Below are 19,055 nucleotides of genomic sequence, written 5' to 3'. Positions count from 1 at the left end.
GTGGTGACATGTAAGCAACTCCCCCGCAGGTACACAGTTATAAGTTGTGTGCCATCTAGAGTCACTGCCCTTCAGTGAGACAGAGGAGCAGCACAGGAGGCAGGTAGGCACAGGACACTTTGCTGCTGCTGAGGGCAGCACTCGTGCCCCATATACTGTAAGTGATAGAGTCATTCCACCTGCTGACTTACATCTGTAGGAAATAAGCTTAATGTAAATTAAATGAAGTCGCCCGCAGGGACAAGCTGCTTCATAGGGCCACAGTTTAATGTTGCTATAGAGCAGTGGTTCTCAAACTCTGTCCTCAGGACCCCACACAGTGCATGTTTTGCAGGTAACCCAGCAAGTGCACAGGTGTATTAATTACTCACTGAAACATTTTAAAAGGTCCGCAGGTGGAGCTAATTATTTCACTTGCGATTCTGTGAGGAGACCTGCAAAACATGCACTGTGTGGGGTCCTGAGGACCGAGTTTGAGAACCTGTGCTATAGAGAGTTTAGCACCATACAATACAGTTGGTGCAGTATATATTTCACACTGTTTGCAGTGACTTTTGCTTCTTGTATTTTCTGCGCAGGTCCTGTCATATGAGAAGGGTTTTCACTTCACTGTGGAATATTTATTTTTAAAGAGAAACATTTTAGAATATTTATTAGTAAAACGTAACAGGTGCGGAAAAAGAAATCAGGGTTTGCTTCAAAAATACTCCCATTGTGGCTGTATAGGGTATACGCACTCACATTGTGGCTGTATAGGGTATACGCACTCACATTGCCTGCAGCAGGGGTAAATTGTGCCGCGCTCTCTTGAATGACCTTGATGCACCACCAGTCGCTGTTATGACATCTATTCTTTACACAATTTTTGCTTATTCCTTTTTTGTTTTTTTAATACTCATTATTAGTATATGTTAAATACCGCTGGTGGAATAAGAATGCGCAGTGATAGCTGCTACACATACCGTAGCTGATCAATATTTATAACTATGGTCATCTTTTTATGAACTAAATCTTTCTTTTCTTTTTTTTTTTGAAAGGACTAATGTTTAATACCTGGGACTGTGTGCAAGGGGCAGGCTATATAATTATGGCATTATTAAAAACACTTCAATTATCTGTTTTTTAAAATATAATTACAATATACGGGATGCGGTCATGTGACCAGTGCTCGGGATCCCGGCGGTCACCACGCCGACGCCGGAATCCCGAGCTCTCAAAATGCCGACCCATAGGGTCTAATAACACTAGTGGGTGTTAATGACACCCATAGAGTGGGAAGGGAACTTGTGGCAAGCGCAGCGATCCCGCAAGTGGCTTTGCTGCGCATGCCATCCCCCCCCGGCCCCAATTCCCCACCAGCATCCCGGGGTCGGTCTCCAGGCAGCCGGCAACGCCAACCCAACCTGTATACCAACATACACAAGGGAATTTACAAGACACAAGTGGATACATCTCTGCTGGGAATGAACTTGTGACCCCAAAGCTGTCAAACAGCAATGCTATCCACTCTGCTAGTGAACCAGAGGAAAAAAGATAGATTTGCTGTTATAATATTCATTAACCAAACTTCATACGATTACATCCCTCTGATGAATTGGTGATTGTGTGTTTGCAGTTGTTCATTGTAATACAGTATATCAGATTATTACATAACATACATGTAACTACAACATTTCCTCCAGTTCAGGTCTGATTTGCAATCATTACTGGAAAAAGAATTCACGAATGTTTGATGACAAATATTTGAAAAATAATAAATAAAACAAATATATATATATATATATATATATATATATATATAAATAATTCTTATTACTATAAGACATTTATATTGAATTGAACAGAGAATTATACTTATTTTTAGCCAAGACTTAGATTATGAGTAATGCTGGATGTTACAATGCTGATAGCAGTGGCATAACTCCCAGAGACAACGGAGACATTTGCCGCCGGGTTCCAGCTGTCAGAGGGTCCCTAAGGAAAAAAGACAGAGGGGGCTTCTGAACTAGAAAAGATCTCTCTCCACTCATTTCATAGTGACTTGCTGCAGTCACTGCTGACTGCTGTCCTAGCTAAGAAACCTCCTTCAAAGACCTCTTTAGCTGAAAAGTCTGGAATGTGTCTGATAGCAGATCAAAATGTGTAGAATGATCTACAGCTCTGCTGCTGTGTCTTATATGAGGAAAGAAAGGAAAGTATAAGTTGGTTTTAAGAAAATGCACTAATTATTATAGTAAAACTTTTAAGGGGGGTATTTCTCAGAGCTTGGGGAGAAATAAAACTGTGAGAGATAAAGTATCAACTAGTCCACTCCTGTCATTTTTCAAACACCTGGTTCTTTATCGCTCACAATTTTATCTCTCTCTGAGCTTTGATAAAACTCCTCCTCAGGGCTCTATTTATTATCATTTGCATCCAGCACCTGAACATAAAGTTTTCTTAACCACACAATTAGCTGCAACCAGATGTACCTTTGGTAAGTGGCTGGGACGTCAGCACATGTGCAAGCCGGACCACTGGGGGGCACCAACAACTATTTCATCTGCGGGCATCCGGCATGAATATACGCCCCTGACTGATAGTTATGTTGTATTACAATTACAGCTTTTTTGATTAGAGTCTTTTTGATGCAAAGCTCTTCCAGGGGGATTCAGTTTCCGGCAACTTGTTCTCCCGGCTGATTTCCCACGACACTCGTCGCACTTTACGTGACATGATCTTGTTCAAAAGTGTTCATTACCCCGTAGGGTAGCCAGAACTTTTAAATGAAAGGGGTACAAATCGGGCAGGCGAATAGTGTGAAACAGGCTGCCTTTGCTGGTGCTTAAATGCCGCGGCAATGGGAATTTGCTCCCTTTGCCGACAATTGAATTCCCCCAAAGTGATTTCAAGCCATATATCGGTTTTGCGCCTAAAAATAAATAAATATTAAGCTTGGACTGGACGTTCAAACTATTGAGCAGGATTCCATGTTAGATATGAAGGTAACCGGTGCTGTAACATGGCTGGGAAGGTGTTAACGAGGCTCAGTTAATGAGGCTATAGTGCATTAAGGCATCTTTGTTTTGTGAGGCTATGTAGATCAGCAAGAGGAGAGTTGGGTCTCGTATACACAGTGCTTACTTTCAAATAAAAGAAAAAATAGTTTCTTTGTACACTGGCATCTAGCGCCATTAGTTTATTTGAAAATGGTGCAGCAGCACGGGGGTAATGTTAACCCCTTTCGGTGACACTGCCGCCATCTTAGACAGGTCTCTGACCACATATAGGCTGACAATAAATTTGTTTTCATTATTATTATTATTTATTATTATTATTATTATTATTATTATGATTGTGGTGAATAATTATAGATAGTTTGTAATTATGTTTTTTAGAAGCCGTTCATGAAAAAATGATTTGAGCAGTGCATGGTTTGGTGAATAAAATACTTCACATGGGCACTATTGTATCCAGTATCAAAATGCACTTGCCACAGGTTCTATTACCGAGTGGGAATAGTCCCTTGTAGTCGTGGTTCCAGTATAAATGGTCAACAGTGGTAAGGCTGACAAACATTTGGTCGACCACTATTGGTCGACATTGCCATGGTCAAATGGTTGACACATGAAAATGGTCGACACATGAAAAGGTCGACATTGATTTTTTAACTGTTTTTGGTGTCATTTTTTCCGTAACATGACCAGGAACCCCAATTAGTGTACCGCGTCCCCTTGCATGGCTTGCTTCACTTGGTTACTATTCCCAATCGTAGTCCACGTGGATGGTAAAGTATGAAAAAGTGAAAAATCTTTTCATGTGTTGACCTTTCATGGGTCAACCATATTCATGTGTCAACTATTTGTACATGTCGACCATGTCAGTGTTGACCAATAGTGGTCGACCTAATGAGTGTCGACTTTAACATTGTCGACCATCTGAACTGATACCCGGTATTTTGAGGGCTCGGGATGTAGAAGTAGTTATTTTGAACATCGGTCACAAAACTACATCCCGATATTAGATATATGAAAGGAAGACGGCAACTGATCAGTTCCTAGGAAATGTAAGATATAGGTTTATTTTTTGCAGACAGTTGTCTGATTTGTGTACTAGTCTTAGAGGTACATGAGCTGCAGTACTGTGTCCTCTTACTTTATCAAGAGCTCATGTAGATCTCCAGACATTATATCCTCTGAATGTCCTGAAGGACAGTACTTCTGTGACATCTCACACACCTTCCAACTGCATACTTCCCAACTGTCCCGATTTTCACGGGACAGTCCTAATTTTTTAGGCATTGACCCGCTGTCCCACCGGCATGCCACAGTGTCCTGTGGTGGGGGCAGTCACTGTTTTTAAATAACCAATAATAATCAATGTCTAATGAGGTGTTGTGTTTTCAGGAAGGAAATAAGCCAATATGAAGACCTGGAACTGTTTAACGCTCCTTCTCCTGGGTAAGAAATTGAATGCAAATTTAAACAAAGCTCGAAACAAAACCCACCCGAATGAAACGGTCCCATATTTATTTACTGAACACTGACGGAGCATTACTAAAATAAAAGGGGGTGACCAAAGGTCCAAAACTTCATATCACTTCCAAAAGTTAACTTTAAATGAAGCTTAACAGGACCCACTAGAGCCGTAGATAACCCCAACCAGTGGCGGTTTTAGATGTGGGGCTACAGCACAGTCCAAAATTCAAATAAGGAATCCTCACAAACTGCCACCAACTGCCACTCTAAACACTGCCAATCATCACCGGCCAGAACTCACTGGCAGTTGGTGCGGTTCCCCTATTTGAATTTTGGACTGTGCGGAAGCCCCACCTCTGGATCTGCCACTGCCCCCAACTGTCCTGATGTAGGTGCGACAGTCTCGACTCTGGGTGACTATTTTGCCATTCCTCCCACTGCATATGTCTGACTCAGAACAGGCTTTGGAGAATTATTATATAGATGATAATAATCATAATAAAAAAATGTAATAACAACACCAGTATTAGCTATTGATATTGCTCAACTACGCAAATGTATAAAGCCGCGTTGAAGCCGTATTGGTTATTTTATTTCTTTTTTTATTGTCTAATTTCCCAATTGATTTTGCTCAACCACCTGTGTTAACGCAATACCAGTAACGGAGGAGAGCGTGTAGGTTGGCGGGCGGGCAGGTATGTGGTTGGGCAATTTCTAATCCAGTTCATTGTCACTTACAATGCTGAGCGGTCGGACTGAATACCTCAAGTGTTTTACATAGAACTTTCTACAATTCTCTGCTTTTGTGTTACAGCGCTGCCGTCTGCCCTGTCGTATGCGTATACACACCCAGGTATAGTAAAAAAAAAAATGAAAAAACATTTTGGAGCTCTGAATTTTTGTTCTCATTTCTGTGTACTGTAGTTGTGGGTAAAGTCATTTATCGTGAAAGTTATCATAGAAAAAAAAAGCCAAATTGTTTTAATTCCAAATATTCGGGTGACTATCGGGTGAAGCTCCCTGACACCCAGAAAAAGTGGGCAAGCCTCCTGGATCTGCCCAGACCCCGCCACCTAGCCGCCGGCTTACCGAGTAGAGTGGATGCACCGGGTGGCCGATGACTCAATTTGCGGTGAATCGCGTCATCCTAGACACGCCTCCGCTGTACAATGCCGATAAACTCTGCATAGCAGGGGGTGTGGCTACTACGAGACAATATCGCAGCCACATCCCCACCCATAGCCTTTCCTGCCACTTCACCCGCACCACACGTTGCTGTGCTGACCTGGCTGCCACCTCCTGGCTGAAAGCCTGCCACCATGTATATCACATGACACAGAGAATCAGATCTACAAGCGCTAAACTAAATAATGCCTGGTGTGCTGGGCTCAACTCTCTGGGCCTTAATCATAGGTGTATTGAATTTAAACATCGGCCACTAGGGGGCGCAGATTGGCATTGCATGCAATTTCAATAGGCATGCTCAGACTGAATTATCCACTAATTGTGGCTAATTCAAACCTGAAAGTAGACATGCGCGTGCGCGGAGGTGGTGGTGGTGGGGGGGGGCGGGGGGCGGACACCCAGCACAGGGCTAGTCCACCCCGCATGTCTGTTCCTCCCCACGCCACACAGGTGCGATAGCATCACGCGGTGGCGATGCTATTGCACCCGGCGAGTAAGTCCCTACCTGCGCAGGTTGGCGACTTTTCGCCGCGACCCGGGTGACGTCACGCTGCCAACGCGGTCCGCCCCCCGCACAGTCCGGGCACGCCTGCATTGCCCGGACTGCGCCCCCAAAATGGCAGCCAAATGCCGCTGGCCCATCCCCTCCCACCCAGCTAACGTCTCTGCCTGTCAGTCAGGCAGAGGCGATCGCTGGGCTGAGATGCCGATCACATCTCTGGCATGCACATGGGCACTGTGGCGCCTGTGCAGTTCAGACCTGATCGGCCGCTATGCGAAAAAACGCACAGCAATGATCAGGTCTGAATTACCCCCATACTGCATTGTAAAAGCCCCATTCGAGTAGACAGGATTACAGCTCTGAGAGAAGAGCGCTCTGTATTAATGTTTCTGACAGCAAGAAAGCGTGACAACTATATAAGTTATTGAAACTCAATGTTATTGCTTTATGTTATCCTCCATACTCCCCTAAGTTAAAAAAAAAGTCATTGTGGGACAGGGAAGAAATCAAGTGATTGATGTCATGGATAAAAAAACATTCAGTCTAAATATACCCTGATGGGCAGAACCTAGTCTGGTGGCTAATATGTAAAACAGACCATCGATTCAGAGATTGGTGCATGGCAGTCTTCACAGTGTGATAACTAGCATAGTGCTAGTTAAAATGGGTGGCTAGTGTAGAGCAGATCTCCCAATGTGGTGTCTAGTGATAAAGGTAACCCCAGGACAGGGCACCCCTCGCTGATCCAAGCTCAAGCACACACTTAATCGGTCAGCATCAGGTTCATTCATGGCTGCAGCCAGTTACCAGTTAAAAAAAGAGAGTGAAGTAGGAAATAGCAGAAGCAGAAGCAGATTTTATTTCCTGGAAACAGCATATTATAAAGGAATACATATTTGCATACAGTGTCGTAATTTCCTTACACACAGCTTAATCCTATTGGTTAATGACCTCTTTAATTCTATTGGTTAACATACTTTCTAATCCTATTGGTTAATAAACTCCTATCTTATACGTAATATATTTGCCAACGTCTATATTTTTTGGGATCCGGTCTGAAGATCGACAGTGCCTAGGTCGACAATGTTTAGGTCGACCACTATAGGTCGACAGTCACTAGGTCGACATGGATGGAAGGTCGACAGGGTTTCTAGGTCGACATGTGCTAGGTCGACAGGTCTAAAGGTTGACATGAGTTTTTTATTTTTTTTTATTTTTTCATACTTAACGATCCATGTGGACTACGATTGGAACGGTAAAGTGTGCCGAGCGAAGCGGTAGCGGAGCGAAGGCACCATGCGAGGGGACGCGGTGCGCTAATTTGGGATCCCGGTCACTTTACGAAGAAAACGAGTGGGTTAGTTAGGGGAATTTTGCTAAAAGTGAGACATGCTTTGTCTAGTTATGTTTTCACACTTTCCATACCGCAAACTACTGGACACCTGTGAAGCCTATATGTCTAGCTGCTGACATTTATATTTTACTCAAAAAAGTAATAAAAATAGATCATAAGGTTTCAATATAGTTCACTCAAAGTGCAACGCCTTGCAGTTCTTTCCAATATCAACTCTGATCTGATAAACAATTATAAACAGCTTAGCAATATGGAGTCTATGAACAAAGATGGTTTCCATCTTTGTCACTAGTATACAGCAGAGCCTCCAAGTTAGTGTAAAGCAGATTTCCCAATCTGGTGAATAGGATAGAGCAGATCCCCCAAACTGGTGGCTAGTGTAGAACAGATCTCACAATCTAGTGGCTAGTGCACTGCAGATCTCCCACTATATGGGCTACTGTAGAGCAGATATCTATGTCTTGTGGTTAATGTGAAGCGGATTTCTCAATCTGGTAACTAGTGTAGAGTAGCCTCCCCATTTTGGTGGCTAATGTACAGATATCCCAATCTGGTGGCAGTGTGGCACAGAGCTAGAGAAGATGCTTCCTTATGGTGGGTAGTGTAAGCAGATACCTCAATCTGATGTCTAGTGTAGAGTAGATGCCCAATCCCCAATTTAATAACTAGAGTAGTACAAAACTGTCAATTTTGCTAGTGTAGAGCAGTCCCCTCAATCTGGCGGGTAGTGTAAAACAGACTGTCCCACCCCAGTCTGTTAGTTAGGGTTGTGCAGTCTCCTCAATCGGATGGGTAGTGTAGAGCAGACTCTCCAATTTGGTGGCTAGGGTAGAGCAGATACTCCAATATTGTGGCTAGTGTTAAGCATGCTCATCAATCTGGTGGCTAATGTAGAGCAGTCTACCCTGTCTGGTGGCTAGTGTAGAGTAGACCCTCCAATGTTGTGGCAAGGGTAGAGCAGATCCTCCAGTATGGTGGGTACTATAAAGCAGTTCCCTCAATCAGGTGGCTAGTATAGAATAGGTCCTCCCATCCCCAATCTGGTGACTAGTATAGTTCAGATCTCTCCATCTGGTGGGTAGTGTAGATTAGTCCCCTTTATCAGGTGGCTAATGTAGTACAGACCCTCGAATCTGTTGGGTAGTGTAGCTCAGACTCTCCAATCTGTTGGCTAGTGCAGGTCAGACCTTCCTCTATGGTGTGAAGTGTAGAGCAGACCATCCAATATGGTGTATAGGGTAGAGCAGACCCTCCAATCTGGTGCTAATATAGAGCAGACCCTCCAATATGGTGTGTATAGCAGACTCTCAAATATGGTGTGTAATGTAGCGCAGACCCTCCAATCTGTTGGCTAGTGTAGAGAAGATCATCCAATTTGGTGGCTAGTGTAGGAAAGACCTTTCTGTCTGGTGATTAGTGTAGAGTAGACCCTCCAATCTTGTGGGTAGTATAATAAGGACCCACCAATCTGGTGGCTAGTGTAGAGCATATCTCCTAATGTGGCAGCTAGTGTAGAGTGAAACCACATTTGTATAATATAACACAAACTGTCACCTCATAATATTCTAAATGTTCTTTTTCTGCCCCCTTGTAAGACCCTCTTATACTGCTTTAGGAAAAACCACTGGCAGCCATCTCTCATAGGCTATTTGTAGTGCGCTGGTAGGGAACTACTCTTTCAGTACACAAGCATTTCCGCTGTGCGATGCTTTTGTACTGGTGCAACGGGGCAGGGACTGACATGCGGGGTGGACTAGCCCTGTTCTAGCACATGCTAGCACATCTACGATCAGGTTTGAATTAGCCCCAATGTCTCTCATCCTCTAAGAATGAACATACTTTAGAGAGGGGACCTGCAGCAACCAAGTTTGCAATGCAGGAACTCAGTGCTGTTGCACCCCTGATGGTGGCCCAGGGGGGACGGCTCTATTCTATCCTGTCTTGGGCATTGCAGAAAATTATAACTAAAAATAACATGTATACTGTGCTCAATGCTTATTCGTCCAGCCCCTAAAAATCTTTTAGAACTCTGGATTACAGTCTGAATGGGTTGTGGACTGGAACGTAGTAACACAGGGCCAGAATTTGCAAAGCAGGGTTGAAAGGATGATGTACTGTTATTCTAAACTTTGTACTGTATCACTATTTTGTCAGCAACCAAGCGCTATGGGGTGCGTCTTACGCATTTGCAATGGGCCGGGGTGGGTATATTCCCTGACACTTTATTTTTTAACACTCATAAAATGGAAGAATGATCAATTCATTTAAACTACATTCTTCATACATGTGAAAATGAAATAGTTTTGGTACCGATATCCTTTGATGTTTTTGAAATCTCCCTCCTTAGGATCTCTCATGTATCCCTATGGGCCTGCTTATAACGACTTATTATCTGAGGTCGAAGATGACGGTGGAGAAAAATTTTCTATGTCACATTCATTCAAATTCTTTGGTGAAATCTACAGAGAGGTGTATGTAAGTGTTTATGCTGCACAGTCATGTAGTGTAGGGTATAGAGGGGTCATGGATGTAGTGTAGCGTGTAGAGCGGTCAGTGATGTAGTGTGGGCTATAGAGGGGTCAGTGATGTAGCGTAGGGTATAGAGGGGTCAGTGATGTAGTGTAGGGTATAGAGGGGTCATGGATGCAGTGTAGGGTGTAGAGCGGTCAGTGATGTAGTGTAGGGTATAGAAGGGTCAGTGATGTAGTGTGGGCTATAGAGGGGTCAGTGATGTAGCGTAGGATATAGAGGGGTCCGTGATGTAGTGTAGGGTATAGAGGAGTCAGTAATGTAATGTAGGGTATAGAGGGCTGAGTGATGTAGTGTAGGGTATAGAGGGGTCAGTGATGAAGTGTAGGGTATAGAGGGGTCAGTGATGAAGTGTAGGGTATAGAGGGGTCAGTGATGTAGTGTAGGGTATAGAGGGGTCAGTGATGTAGTGTAAGGTATAGAGGGGTCAGTGATGAAGTGTAGGGTATAAAGGGGTCAGTGATGTAGTGTAGGGTATAGAGGGGTCAGTGATGTAGTGTAGGGTATAGAGGGGTCAGTGATGAAGTGTAGGGTATAGAGGGGTCAGTGATGAAGTGTAGGGTATAGAGAGGTCAGTGATGTAGTGTAAGGTATAGAGGGGTCAGTGATTAAGTGTAGGGTATAAAGGGGTCAGTGATGTAGTGTAGGGTATAGAGGGGTCAGTGATGTAGTGTAGGGTATAGAGGAGTCAGTGATGTAGTGTAGGGTATAGAGGGGTCCGTGATGAAGTGTAGGGTATAAAGGGGTCAGTGATGTAGTGTAGGGTTTAGAGGGGTCAGTGATGTACTGTAGGGTATAGAGTGGTCAGTGATGTAGTGTAGGGCATCGAATGGTCAGTGATGTATTGTAGAGTATATAGAGGTTAATGATGTAGTGTTTGGTATAGAGGGGTCATTGATGTTGTATACGGTATAGAGGGATAGGAAGCCTGCATTTCTTAAAATGGGGGTGTGTCTCCTCATTTTCTGGATGGGGGGAGCCAAGGGTCTGCATGTCACCACTCAAACTTCCTGGCCTTGCATACAACAGTTCCATTGGTCGCGATGTTGGATTCCAGCTTGCAACATCGGTCACAGTGCTAGCATGTCTTCTACTAAGACGTCTCCTGCATGTTCCTCCTTCAAATCTTATGGAAATTCAAAGCTGCTTGCAAGCGACTCTGCATTTCCATCTGTCTCTGAATCTGGCCCTTAGTACACTGCTTTTGAATTAAACCACAATATGGGCAAAAGTCTGCAATCTGGGTAAAAAAACGCAAAGTTCCAAGGTTCATTATGAGTGACCCGCGTCATGTTTTGCACCGTGTACCGTTGGTCTAGAACCGACCATAATCTCGTTCTCTCATTGCATATTCTCTGGTGTTGTCTTTTGCAGTCCACTGATGGAACATTTTCTTTTTCTCTTAGATAAACAACAATGGTGCCATCTCATTTGGAGCACCAATGACAGAGTATACTCCTGATGCGTTCCCTATTAAGGATGCCAATATGATCTGTCCCTTTTGGGCAGACGTTGATAACGAACAGTTTGGAGATATAATGTACAGAGAGACAACAGACACAGTACTGCTGAAACAGATGTCTGACGACATGAACAAGTATTTTGTAGAATTAAATTACGTTGCTAGCTGGGCCATGGTAGTAACATGGCATGAGGTGGCGTATCATGGAACTGAATCAAACAAGGTAAATGTCCAAACCGGAATTGTGCTTGGCATATTCTGCACTGAGCTCTGGTATAACGGCTTTCACCTTTAGCACAACAGAAACTTACGCCAAATTTTGATCTGCATACATATAATTGGGGCATAGTGGCTTACTATAACTAGTTGGATTCTTGTAGTTGATGTGATAAGTGGCCCATACATCAGCAATCAGTTGGGGCCCTGTTCAAATCCAGATCTACTTGCCCCCTGTACAAAAATGTTAAATAAATAAATATAAATATATATAAAAAAATAACCAACTGAAAAACAATTAACGCTATAAAGGTGTATACCACGGCAATAAAATGTAATAAAACTCGATTAAACAAAGTGCATAGGAAATTCCACGTAGAGGACCGCCAAGCTCCTTGCCTGGATCCACACTAACTCACACAGTCTGAAATAGAATAAAGTACTTGGGCGCCTCCTAGTGCAATATTGTGCTAATGTCACCAGTATATGTTGAATCAAGCTAACACAGTAGGTGAACCCGTACCATGGGGGTAATTCCAAGTTGATAGCAGCAGGAATTTTTTTTAGCAGTTGGGACAAACCATGTGCACTGCAGGGTAGGCAGATATAACATGTGCAGAGAGAGTTAGATTTGGGTGTGGTGTGTTCAATCTGCAGTCTAAGCCAGTATTTGCCCTGCACAAAAACAAAATAACCCACCCAAATCTAACTCTTTCTGCACATGTTATATCTGCCTCCCCTGCAGTGCACATGGTTTTGCCTAACTGCTAACAAAATTCCTGCTGCGATCAACTTGGAATTACCCCCCATATTAATAAAATAATTAGGCTTATCTCAAATCCTGTAATGGTCCACATGTAGTCACCAACAAAAAAGTTTTTCAGAGATTTATTGGAAATCCAAAAAACATAAAAGATAAAAACAAACATACATATGGGGCGATGTATCAGCTACGGCCGCAAATGTGCAAAAATCACTAAGAAATTAAAAGATGTGATCACGATAAGATTAGTTAAAAAAAATTATCAAATAAACCAAAAATCATTAATCAATTGGGTGAACATGTGCAATTTATACTGTATGTGTCCCTTATTCAAGGAATGATCTGGCAACCCTACTACATACAGTACATGAATACCTTACATGTCGATCAAATCATCCAACATACCCTTCAGACTTCCTCAAATCTTGTCAGTACACAACTTATACCCATTAAACCTCCCCATGCCAGTGAATATCTCCACTTGACATTGGAGCTCCATATATGAACATTAGAACTCTCCACGGGTCATCAGACCTCCCAACATGCCCCAAGACCTCTACATGCTATAATTCTTCTCAATAATCCATCAGACCTCCCAACATGCTCCAAGACCTCCACATGCTATGATTCTTCTCAATAATCCATCAGACCTCCCAACATGCTCCAAGACCTCCACATGCTTTGAGACTTCCCAATAATCCATCAGACCTTCCAGTATGCCCTAAGATATTTTCCTATGCCCAGCAGACCTTCTGGCATGCTGCCAGAACTGCCCACATGCCCTCCAGACCCTCCTTCACAATCCCATAAGACATTATCCATGTTTTTTCATGCCCGTAAAAACAGATGTCCTCTAAATGACCCACCACTGACGACATCAGAAGCAGCTACAGCTGGGAGTTTTAGTTACACGTTCAAAGAGCCACAGGTTGACCACACTGCTGCAGACTGAGGATGTAACAAATCACTATTCTGTTTTCCTCCCTGCCAGACGAACACCTTCCAGTGTGTGCTTATGTCCGACAGTCTCCAAAGATGTTTGGTTGTATTCAACTATCATGAAATTCAGTGGATAACGGGCACAGCTAGTGGCGGAGATCCTATGACAGGTCTTGGAGGCACCCCTGCCCAGGTATGTTTGCTTGATGCTGGTGGTCATTTTACTGAATGGTGGTGGGAGCGCCATATAAGTAATGCAAAAGAACTGAAGAAGCACCATTGGGAATGCAAATATCAGCCTGGCGTGAAGTAACATTCTAGGATCCTATTCAGCACGGATTGCAGATTCTGTTAAAAAGATAATTTATTATTTTTTTTGTCTCCAAGCTTTGATAAATCTCCTCCACATTATACGAGTGTTTGAACCATTCATTCGGGATTGCTGGGAGGTTGGTTGACTATACAGTACTACTAAAAAGCTCAATGCATTCTCTCATACAGGCTGGATTCAACACAGAGCATGAGTACTTCAATATGCCCATGTCCAGAACAGATCACATTATAAACATTAAATCTACCAGCAACGTTAATTGTCCCGGCCGTTGGGTCTTCCGAGTGGATCACTTTCAGGTGCCAAATGGCTGCTTGTATAAAGGTAACCTTTCTTACATGTTTTTAGCAAGCTGTCTCCTCTTTCTCTGACGTCTGTCAGAGAAAGAGGAGGCTTCCTTCACAATTCCTTTACTTTGCACATCTTTAGTCACAACCATCAGGTGCACTATTGACCCATAACGAAGCAGCTCTTGTTTTGTCGGGGTCAGGTAGGCGTCATTAGGCCTTGCGGAGCCAAAATGACACCCATGAATTACTGAATTTTGCTATGAGGGGTGGGACTTCAATTATGGTAAGTCAGGTGTTGTCGCTAGTTAATCAGAACCCTCCCAGCCCCCCCCCCCCCCGTGTGTGCCACTGAGGCCTGATTCTGAGTTGAATACAAGAAGAAATGCGGACAAATCTTGCAGCATTCATGCACCAAAGTCTGTCCTACTGTTTTGCTCCGGTTGACTACTGTTAGGTACATTCAGTTATAATCAACCTGCCGAATATATTGTAGGTTGTATTATGTGACAAATGGGATTCAAGTAATTCCTTAAATTTGACTACTTTATCCACCTGCCTGGCATTGTTGCATCAGATGTGACCACACTAGGCGGGGCTGTCCCTGATATGGTCGCATATGATGCGACCAGTCAGAAACACCCATTCGGCAGCTGCAGAAAGATATCTAAGAGGGACCTCCCAGCCCCTCTGCTTTCTGGTTCCCTCCCTCAGGGCCTGCCGTGCAGCCGGTCACGTGGGGAAATGTAAAAGAAGCAGCCCCCAGGTTCCTTGTGTAAACTCGGTGCTTGCAGAGACACGTAGCCACGTTTGTAGTGTTTTTATGTTCCGATCATCAATGTTCCATTATAATGGCCATCAGTTTTTTAATCAATGTTTATTTATTTTTAATAAAATTTTGTTGATTACGTTTTCAATTGATCTTCTTAACCTAATTCAATCATAAAAAAGGCAATTTCTGAGCGGTAAAAATATTAGCCAGTTAATTGGAGTGTAGCTCCAGTTTATTGCAATACCTACCTGAACTCCAGTTTATGTCTGGCACACTGCACCCTCTAATAGTTTAGGGAAGCTTTCCTAAAATAAGAACATATCATTATAATTTCCTGAACTCCATCCAAACTTTAAGTTTAGAAGGCGGGTTATTAAAATTGGCTGGCCATTAAGGAATATCCATTGAACGATCTACAGTAACTGAGTCAGGAAAAAAAGGGGCATTAGCCCGGTTACCCATGGACAGTTAGTCTGTCTATATGTGATTCTTATCCACTCTGATAAAATCTAGACTGTACATAGCAACTGTTGCTGATTTAATCCTTACACTTGTTCTTTGTCACTGTTCCATCTTTAGACAGCTTCATGCAACATGGGGAAACCATGTGGACTGAAGACACATGCAACCAAAAATGTGCCTGCAGGTTTGATGGTAAAGTGCACTGTGAAGAGAAGCCCTGCGACGAAGGCCAAGTCTGCCTGCCTGCGGGCCGCAACTTCTTGTGCCAGATCAACGAAGAGGACTGTTAGATCTCCGCCTATTGATCTGCTGATGGGTCCCAGAGCCGCAGACCTGTTAACCTGCTTGCATTCTTTCTCCAGCCAATCAGCTATTTTAGACAATATTATTTAGATCCAGAGTATAGACTCTACTTTCTACCATTGCCTTATTCCACAGGTTCTCAAACTCGGTCCTCAGGACTCCACACGGTTCATGTTTTGCAGTTCACCTGTAGATTTTTAAAATTTGACAGTTGGTGGTACACAGTGCACCTGCTGGGTGACATGGAAAACCTGAACCGTGTGGAGTCCTGAGGATCGAGTTTGAGAACCACTACCTTATTCTAATCCAAACACTGGGAAAGCCGTAAGATCATACAATACTCTGTGTATCTTCAAAATGCTAGGCTACACCATTTTGCACTTTCCATGATGAAACCATCAACAAAATAAGTCCAAATTCTTTCACTTGAAACCCACATTTTTCCTGTGCTAATGTCAACAGTATTTAGTTTAGATCCAATTTTTTGGTTATAACACATTCCAACTCATTGAAAGTCTTCATCTTCATGAATGACCCACAGTGGTCCTAAAGATGCGTGGCAAGACCGTTTTGCCCACCAGTCCTTTTCTTCTAACAAAAGTTGCAAAAATTGATGTATTACCCCTTAAATTAAAGTATTCTGACTTTTTTCTCTTAGACTAACACACATTAAAGAAATAGTACCCGCACCTGCTTTCCTCTCCCGTTATTCATGTCTATATTATTTACTTTCATATTTGAATTGCTAATTAAAGCTTTACCCTTAACATGTTAAAAACAGGAGAATGGGGAGGGGAATTTTCAGAATGCAACTTGTCAACTCAACAGGGTTCATCCATTTTGTGGGCTGAACCGGTACTCATGTCAATGTCACTGGTTCCTAGTGACTGTCTGAATTCTCACAAATGCTGGTCCAGTTCACTTGATGGCTGCACCCACTGTGTGTGTGTGATAAATCCACTTGGAAAGTCATGTAAAAATCAGAATCTATGGGTCTACCCGCACGTTGCATCCAAGGTGCCAATTAACATGGACTTTTCCTCGCAGCTCCTGAGGCTGCGGATAAAAGTGCACCTTAGTGCAGGACACAGGACCTAATTGAATAGGTCCAAGCCAACAATTAGCCATTGGGCAAACCTGCAGCTAATTGTATATGCCCCATAATAGTAGATCTACACATATCTTATGTTTCCTTCTCTCTCCATGATGACATTTCTGGGACCAAAAATGCTAAAATTTATGAAGCTTTAATTGTCGGTACTCCTTGTAATATTCCAAGATCTACAAATTTTCTTTAGCAGTTTCATTTTACACTGCTGAAAGTCATACTGAGCCTAAAAATGAAAGTTACATAGAAAAAAAGTCTTATCATAAAATATGTCATGGATTGGACTGTAGCATATTTTGGACTAGATCAGCTTGTATTAGAGGTGATATTAGTAACATCATTTAACCTATGTATAACACATAACGATGGGTCAAAGAATAGACACGTATGCAAATCTTCTCATATGGCCCGTGTACCTATTACATGTCAATAAAAGAAAATAACAAGATACAATCCCAGAAATGTTTTTGTATTGGAACTCATTCTCATCCTATGTTATTTCAATACTACTCCATGATAAGGTATCTCACCAGACATACGGTGTGTACCTGGTGTCTACAGGACCATTTTATCGCTGAATCAATATTCATTAGGAACCAGTGATGTCACTGAAGTAAGGAGAGTGCAGTCTATCCATTTATTAGGAATCTGTGACATCACTGAGGCAGGAGACTGCAGCCTATCCATTCATTAGGAGCCAATGACATCACTGAGGCAGGTGACTGCAGCCTATCCATTCACTAGGAACCAATGACATCACTGAGGCAGAAGACTGCAGCCTATCCATTCATTAGTAGCCAATGACATCACTGAGGCAGGTGACTACAGCCTATCCATTCATAAGGAGCCAGTGACATCACTGAGACAGAAGACTGCAGCCTATCCATTCATTAGGAGCTAGTGACACCATTGTGGCAGAAGACTGCAGCCTATCCATTCATTAGTAGCCAATGACATCACTGAGGCAGGTGACTACAGCCTATCCATTCATAAGGAGCCAGTGACATCACTGAGACAGAAGACTGCAGCCTATCCATTCATTAGGAACCAATGACATCACTGAGGCAGAAGACTGCAGTTTATCCATTTATTAAGAGCCAGTGACATCACTGAGGCAGGTGACTGCAGCCTATCCATTCATTAGGAGCCAATGACATCACTGAGGCAGGTGACTGCAGCCTATCCATTCACTAGGAACCAATGACATCACTGAGGCAGAAGACTGCAGCCTATCCATTCATTAGTAGCCAATGACATCACTGAGGCAGGTGACTACAGCCTATCCATTCATAAGGAGCCAGTGACATCACTGAGACAGAAGACTGCAGCCTATCCATTCATTAGGAGCTAGTGACACCATTGTGGCAGAAGACTGCAGCCTATCCATTCATTAGTAGCCAATGACATCACTGAGGCAGGTGACTACAGCCTATCCATTCATAAGGAGCCAGTGACATCACTGAGACAGAAGACTGCAGCCTATCCATTCATTAGGAACCAATGACATCACTGAGGCAGAAGACTGCAGTTTATCCATTTATTAAGAGCCAGTGACATCACTGAGGCAGGTGACTGCAGCCTATCCATTCATTAGGAGCCAATGACATCGCTGAGGCAGGAGACTGCAGCCTATCCATTCATTAGGAACCAATGACATCACTGAGGCAGAAGACTGCAGCCTATTCATTCATTAGGAACCAATGACATCGCTGAGGCAGGAGACTGCAGCCTATTCATTCATTAGGAACCAATGACATCACTGAGGCAGGAGACTGCAGCCTATCCATTTATTAGGAGCCAATGACATCACTGAGGCAGAAGACTGCAGCCTATCCATTCATTAGGAGCCAATGACATCGCTGAGGCAGGAGACTGCAGCCTATTCATTCATTAGGAACCAATGACATCACTGAGGCAGAAGACTGCAGTTTATCCATTTATTAAGAGCCAGTGACATCACTGAGGCAGGTGACTGCAGCCTATCCATTCATTAGGAGCCAATGACATCGCTGAGGCAGGAGACTGCAGCCTATTCATTCCTTAGGAACCAATGACATCACTGAGGCAGGAGACTGCAGCCTATCCATTTATTAGGAGCCAATGACATCACTGAGGCAGGAGACTGCAGCCTATCCATTTATTAGGAACCAATGACATCACTGAGGCAGGAGACTGCAGCCTATCCATTTATTAGGAGCCAATGACATCACTGAGGCAGAAGACTGCAGCCTATCCATTCATTAGGAGCCAATGACATCGCTGAGGCAGGAGACTGCAGCCTATTCATTCATTAGGAACCAATGACATCACTGAGGCAGAAGACTGCAGCCTATCCATTCATTAGGAGCCAATGACATCGCTGAGGCAGGAGACTGCAGCCTATTC

At 43.3% G+C, this 19,055-nt stretch overlaps 1 protein-coding gene across 2 annotated transcripts; it reads left to right on the top strand.

Annotated features, from left to right (window-relative positions):
- LOC134965877 (alpha-tectorin-like) lies at positions 1–16,251 on the top strand. 2 transcript variants are annotated; one of them, XM_063942266.1, is made up of 8 exons: positions 1–103; positions 4,386–4,439; positions 5,272–5,310; positions 9,846–9,973; positions 11,434–11,712; positions 13,460–13,600; positions 13,909–14,062; positions 15,377–16,251. In XM_063942266.1, the coding sequence occupies exons 2-8, from the start codon at positions 4,403–4,405 to the stop codon at positions 15,547–15,549; spliced, it is 951 nt and encodes a 316-aa protein (XP_063798336.1). In that variant the 5' UTR covers positions 1–103; positions 4,386–4,402; the 3' UTR covers positions 15,550–16,251. The 2 variants fall into 2 exon arrangements, with proteins under 2 accessions (XP_063798336.1, XP_063798337.1); XM_063942267.1 differs by having other exon boundaries at positions 11–157.
- Positions 16,252–19,055: the final 2,804 nt, after the last annotated feature.

Source organism: Pseudophryne corroboree, chromosome 10, assembly GCF_028390025.1.
Source record: "Pseudophryne corroboree isolate aPseCor3 chromosome 10, aPseCor3.hap2, whole genome shotgun sequence".
Classification (NCBI taxonomy): domain Eukaryota; kingdom Metazoa; phylum Chordata; class Amphibia; order Anura; family Myobatrachidae; genus Pseudophryne; species Pseudophryne corroboree.
Note: the sequence above shows the minus strand (reverse complement) of the source record. Positions and strands in the feature narration are given on the sequence as shown.

What these genes read in the sequence shown, in the direction of transcription:
- LOC134965877 (XM_063942266.1), top strand. Translation starts at nt 4,403, where the DNA reads ATGAAGACCTGGAACTGTTTAACGCTCCTTCTCCTGG. An exon ending in TTGGAGGCACCCCTGCCCAG is followed by an intron (nt 13,601 to 13,908) that starts GTATGTTTGCTT and finishes TCTCTCATACAG; the next exon opens with GCTGGATTCAACACAGAGCA. An exon ending in AAATGGCTGCTTGTATAAAG is followed by an intron (nt 14,063 to 15,376) that starts GTAACCTTTCTT and finishes TTCCATCTTTAG; the next exon opens with ACAGCTTCATGCAACATGGG.